Source organism: Bactrocera neohumeralis, chromosome 3 (genome assembly GCF_024586455.1).
Source record: "Bactrocera neohumeralis isolate Rockhampton chromosome 3, APGP_CSIRO_Bneo_wtdbg2-racon-allhic-juicebox.fasta_v2, whole genome shotgun sequence".
In the NCBI taxonomy this organism is placed as follows: domain Eukaryota; kingdom Metazoa; phylum Arthropoda; class Insecta; order Diptera; family Tephritidae; genus Bactrocera; species Bactrocera neohumeralis.
In genome coordinates this window covers 76,920,962-76,926,467 of record NC_065920.1, presented here as the reverse complement: position 1 = coordinate 76,926,467, position 5,506 = coordinate 76,920,962, and the positions used below count along the sequence as shown (strand labels likewise).

General features: G+C 42.6%; 1 protein-coding gene across 1 annotated transcript; it reads right to left on the bottom strand.

The window, feature by feature from the left end:
• Positions 1-976: 976 nt before the first annotated feature.
• On the bottom strand, positions 977-4,292 carry LOC126753143 (endothelin-converting enzyme 1). Its single transcript, XM_050464346.1, has one exon. The coding sequence runs from the start codon at positions 3,664-3,666 to the stop codon at positions 1,258-1,260; it is 2,409 nt and encodes an 802-aa protein (XP_050320303.1). The 5' UTR covers positions 3,667-4,292; the 3' UTR covers positions 977-1,257.
• Positions 4,293-5,506: the final 1,214 nt, after the last annotated feature.

Below are 5,506 nucleotides of genomic sequence, written 5' to 3'. Positions count from 1 at the left end.
ATTTGATTATTTTGTTTATTTAATCTTCCCGCCTTTTTTAAGTCAACTATGCTTGAGATTAAAAAAAAAAATCGGGATCCCGAAATTTTTCAGAACTAATAATCTTATTGAAAGAAAGCATTCGCATGTGCAGGTATTCTCGGGAGGACTGACGATATTTTTATGCCCGATGTGCTTGAAATATTTAGTCCCGAACTTATAGCCATATTTTTCGCGACTAGTAATCCAATTGACAGAAACTATTTGGGATCCCAACATTTTTTGTATGTAATGATGATATTTTTATATTCCTTGTGTTTGAGGTAGGCAATCCGCAAATTTAAAAAATCGGAGTTCAAATATTATCGGACTTACCTTTATTAGTTCAGGCCTTTTTTGCATTGTGGGAAAAATATCAGAATCCATATAAAACTTACAATTAAAAGTGCCGGCCGGAAGCTTGAAACTTGAATAAAACTCTTGTACCGAAAATAGCATCACTTTGTGAACAATAATTTCGGCATTCAATGTTATTTCGAGTTTTATAGGATATCATTTTTGGTATTACGATTTTCAACTTTTTTCCGTCGAAGTTTCATTAGTGTTGCCAATTTAAAAAATGAAGGTTTTACAGATAATTAAACAAATGAAATTTTTTTAACCAAAAATAAAAACAACTAAATTTAGTTATTGTTCACAAAACGGTGAAAAGGTAGCGGTTGTAGGTTTTTGATACTCTAATCAATCCCACTGGCACAGTTTAACAACAGTTGAACCGTTTTTTTTTTTGTTTTTACGAGTAAAATTGATATCGGTAATACCGAATTTCAAAACCCTAACCCAAATATATCTGGGTTGAAAACCATACAGCTCATGTTATAATATACTTGAGCCGCACTTGTTAAATTCAATAAATAGGACACAAATTGGTTTCAATAAATACATTTTTTTTGATTTCTCAAAAATTAAAAATTTTATTCATTTTCATTTGCTTGTTTTTTGTTGATATATGTGTAGTATGTGCATTCATAACTTCACTATATTTTAAGTTCTTACAAAAAATATGTTTTAAAATAGATTATAATTATTGTAATAATTTTAAAGTTAATAGGTATAAAAAAAGACTATGGACTAGTTACAGGGTAAATTCATTTAAGTACCTTAGCGCTAAAAGATTTGCTTATGCTACTTCACTTATAAATTTTATGTGCTAATACTAATTTTTTCTTTCATACTATATTTGTGTAACCCAAACCCCTTCCCCTAAACGAGCCTTAATTACCACAGACCACAGCGGTGCATCGCGTTCATGCGACTTTCAGCCGGACAACTGAAGGCGTCCATGAATTCTGGCATCTGCGACAATGTGTAGTTCAGCCGCAATGCGTCCGTATCATGCCAATGATCCTGCAGCTGATGGGTCGCCTCGTCGGTGTTGCTACAGAAGAATTGCGCAAACTGCAGGAAAAATAAGCGGCCATTTGTTTTCACGAATTGTGGATCGCGCATAAAGGTGTTGAGCGCCAAACGCGTGCCGCTCACATCAGCAATACGCTCGGCTAGGAATTTGGTGCCTTGACTCAGACACTGCGAATTGCGTGCGAAGTTCGCATTCGATGAGATACGCTGCATCATGAGTTCGTTCATGTTGCCCACATGGTCATACTCGAGGAATGAGCTATCAAAGCTGTGGATGAGCTCGTGACCCAAGGTGTTGGCGAGATCGCCATACAATAGAATGGACCAGAACTGACGATCGTAAAAAGGCGTTTGTAGGTAGGCGTATGGCACGATTATCATGTTACTCAGGCAGAAATAGTAAGGCGTCGCATCCAGATTGTCAGGGAAGGTGGGCTCGTGGTAATTGAAAGTGTACCAAGCGCTGCGGCTATGCTTCTTCGAAGCGCTGGAAGCCAAACGACGCAGATGACCATAGGTATGAGCCAAAGCGTGCAGGTGATTGCGATAGAAGTTATTGTGGCTGACGTTCAGCTTCCACATGAGGTCCACATAGAATGAAGAGTTCACCGCGGGCGGCAAGTTACCCAGGTTGATGCGTAGCGATAAGAGTTTCTGCTGCAAATACTCCAAAATGTCAGCATCGAACTGCATGCGGTTGAGGGTTAAGGTGCGTTCAAATTCCGCTTTGAGTTGGGCAAATATTGTGAGAATGACGCGATCGCTGTCAGCACGCACGGGCGCATAATAGGCGCGATCGTAGACGTAGGTCATGACGACTGGCAGCGTTTTACGCATGTGACGTATACAGGTAGCGCCGCTGTTGCCCAAACGCACTGGATTGTATTGCTGCTGCTCCAAATAGCTGAGGAAACGTGCAAGCGTGTAGAGAAAATTGATATGAGCATGCTCAGCCCGGTTATGGTAACGCGCCAGCTTGCAAACTGTGGCCACTGAATCAATACGTATCGGATCAGCCGCGTGCATGTGTCGTCCCAGCGGCGCGCCGATGAAGCGCTGCCAATCAACATCCGCGCAGCGCTGCGTCAGCTCAGCAAATGTTAGAGTCTCCGTCAGATCGCAGTCCTCCTCAGCGCTGATGGGTATCGCAGGCTGGTCGTTAATCGCATGTTGTTCGGCTCTTGCAGTTGTGCTGCTCACCGTGTTGTTGTACACCACACCATCCTCCGCGCACATGTTGTTCACCACGCCTTCGACATGTGTTTCCAAAGCGCGAAATTCCGTTGCCAACTCGGCGCGACTCTTGTGTGTATGTGCGCGCAACAATTCGTATATTTCCGCTGTTAAATTGAGCCGCTTATGTGTGTCATGCGGCAGCACAGTAATATCATGTTGTGACGCATTCTGTTGACGTACGCGAAAGAATACGAATTGTTCGCCATATCCATAGCGCGCAAAGTTGGCCAGCAGTTCCTGCCAGTGACGTTTGTGAGGCCGCAGTAGACCCTCTGCACGTATTTCATCATAGTAGCCGCGTACGGTTAGCCGCTCTGCTTGCTTGCAGACACGATAGTAGCGCAACAAGCTCGAAAGCACTAGATCGTAATCTTCAGCTTCCGTCGTCATGTCATACGCCTCTATGGGCACTTCTACATTTAAAGCTGTTTCTAGCTGCTTTTCACTGCCACTTCCTGTCGCGTCCACATGCTTCGCCGCAGCGCGTCTTCCATGCCTACGCGCACGCCGCACTTGCTGTCGCTGTGCCGCTCTCGTAAGCGCCGCCGTCACTGCCGCTGCATCGCGCCTTTCCGCGCGCCGTTCATTTAGTGATCGCTCAAATAGTTCCACGTAACGCGCGGTCAACGATTCCTCCCCCACCTGCAGCATGCTTGCGGTGCTCTGTTGTCCACTTGGCGGCACCCACTTGCCACAAGCGTGCGTGTGAAAGTCGTCGCATGCATTCACCGTCCAATCGATGTTACGCTCCAACTGTTCGAGGTGCTGCTCGGTGAGCGTATTATTGCAAGTGTTCGTCAGACACGTTTTGTTCACGTGCAACCAGAGGGAGTGTTTTGCATCAACCGATGGTTGGCTGTTGTCTGTGTAGAGAGGGCGCGGCGCCGCGCCACGGGCTATTGGCGTCAGCAAGCTGAGCGTTAGCACGTGACATGTAACGCTTATCAGCTGCTGAAGTACCCCACTTATTTGTCGTTGTTGTGGCTTTTGCATTGCTGATGACCACTGGCAGCGCTTCTGTGCTATTTGCATGTTGCTCAGCTGCTTTGTTGTGTTGGTGTGTCTTTTTTTCTTCTTCGTGGTAGTCTATTTCCGTTCGTTCCTTTGCCCCTCAAGTAATGTGAACGCTCTGCTGTTGGAAAATGCTTTGTTGCTAAGCGCTTAATTCCTTTGAAAATTTGCTTCCGTAGCGTTTTCAGCTTCACTGCGCTTCTCTGTCTTCGCGCTCCACGTTGATGTGAAAACGCTTTTTATGTTCTCAACTCGGCGGCGTTTCAGCCCAAACTGTACGCTGCTGCCTTCGCTTTTGCTCTTTGTAGTTTCAGTAGGTTTTCCTGATAATTTCCAATCATTGCAATTGCGCTGATGTTGTCCCCTCTGCTGCTGGCACTCGGTACTTTTTGCTGCTTAATATTTTGCTATTTTTGTTTTTGTTTGCACGTGTCGCTTATGTGCCTATATTTGCTGCTGTCGGTGAACGTGTGCACTAGCCCTTATTAGCTCAGTTACCGCGTTCACTAAGTTTTTCCTTTTACCTATTACTAGCGTTCACAACTTTCGCTCGCGTATTTACACTGTCTCTTTGCTAAAGTTTGATGTTTAATATTTCTTAATGAACACTTATTAGTTTCACTTTTGGTTTGCTTGTTGCTCGCTTTGTTCCTAAAACGCGACTGACTGAGTTTTGTCGATTTGGTTTGGTCTTCAATTGCAAATATTCGGTTTCATAAGACAAATGGTCGGCGCGCACACACACCGCGAGACGCGCGTATATATGGAAAGCGCTTGCCGGCTTTGCCAGCCAATCAAGTGTCTTATCGAACGCGAGCGCGCGCACACACTTACGCCGTATATACGTACAGAGATTCATTCACGCTCAGTCAATATGTGCCGGATTGCGACGCTTCATTTCATTTCTTGCGCTAATTCAGTCGCTTCTCGCTTATCAGCGCAAATTTTTTTACGCCGTTGCGTTGATTTTATGCGCGCGTTGCCCTTTCGCCGCACTTATCTATGCTCATTTTTTTATGCAGTGTGTTGAGTCAGACACTTTTTACACGGTGAAAAATAACACGAATATTTTTGTTGAAAAAATTAAAGGGCTTTGAGTGGTTTACTACCATTTTAAGTAAATGTCTTTCGCTTAGTAAATTATTGAAGAATTCATAGACTTCGTCTTTAAGTTTTTGAACCTGTTTTTCTTTAAAACGAACACAAAGGAAAGGTTATTATTATTTATAAGCATATTATTAAGTTAGCGCTCAATTATATTTTTCTTTCAATGAATCGTACGATAACGTAGAGGATTTGTAGGTGAGAAATACATTTTACAATTCCAAAACAACTTGGAGAGATTTTTGTAGTAAAGGTGAAAGATTTGCTCTCAAGTGCAAACTGTTCCTAAACAAATTGGCTAAATTTATCTCTAATCTATGGCGAAGTTCTGTGAAGAAAGTCGTGAGGAAACTCCGCAAGTTATGATCGAAAAGTCAGAAATGAGACATTTGTTTCAATACGATTGATATAGTAGTAGAAATAGAAGATTTGGCCTCATGTGCAAATCGCGTATCAACGACTTTTCTTCAGAACATACAGTTTTGCGATTATTAAAATAAAAGGAAGTCATTCTTTCCAATATAAGACATCAAGAGATTTATACTCATAAGATTCCGAAGACTATCCCGTACTACGTAGAATAAGTTGCCAATGCTTTTCGATTCTAACGGAAAAATTTGTTATCAATATCGGCCCTTTTTTTCAAATTCTATACTATTTGCTATAAGGGGTTAACTCTTTTATAAAAGATCTGTTTCACTTTGGAAATCTCACCTGAGAATTTTTTCCAAAATTTGAAAGGCATAACCTTCTAACA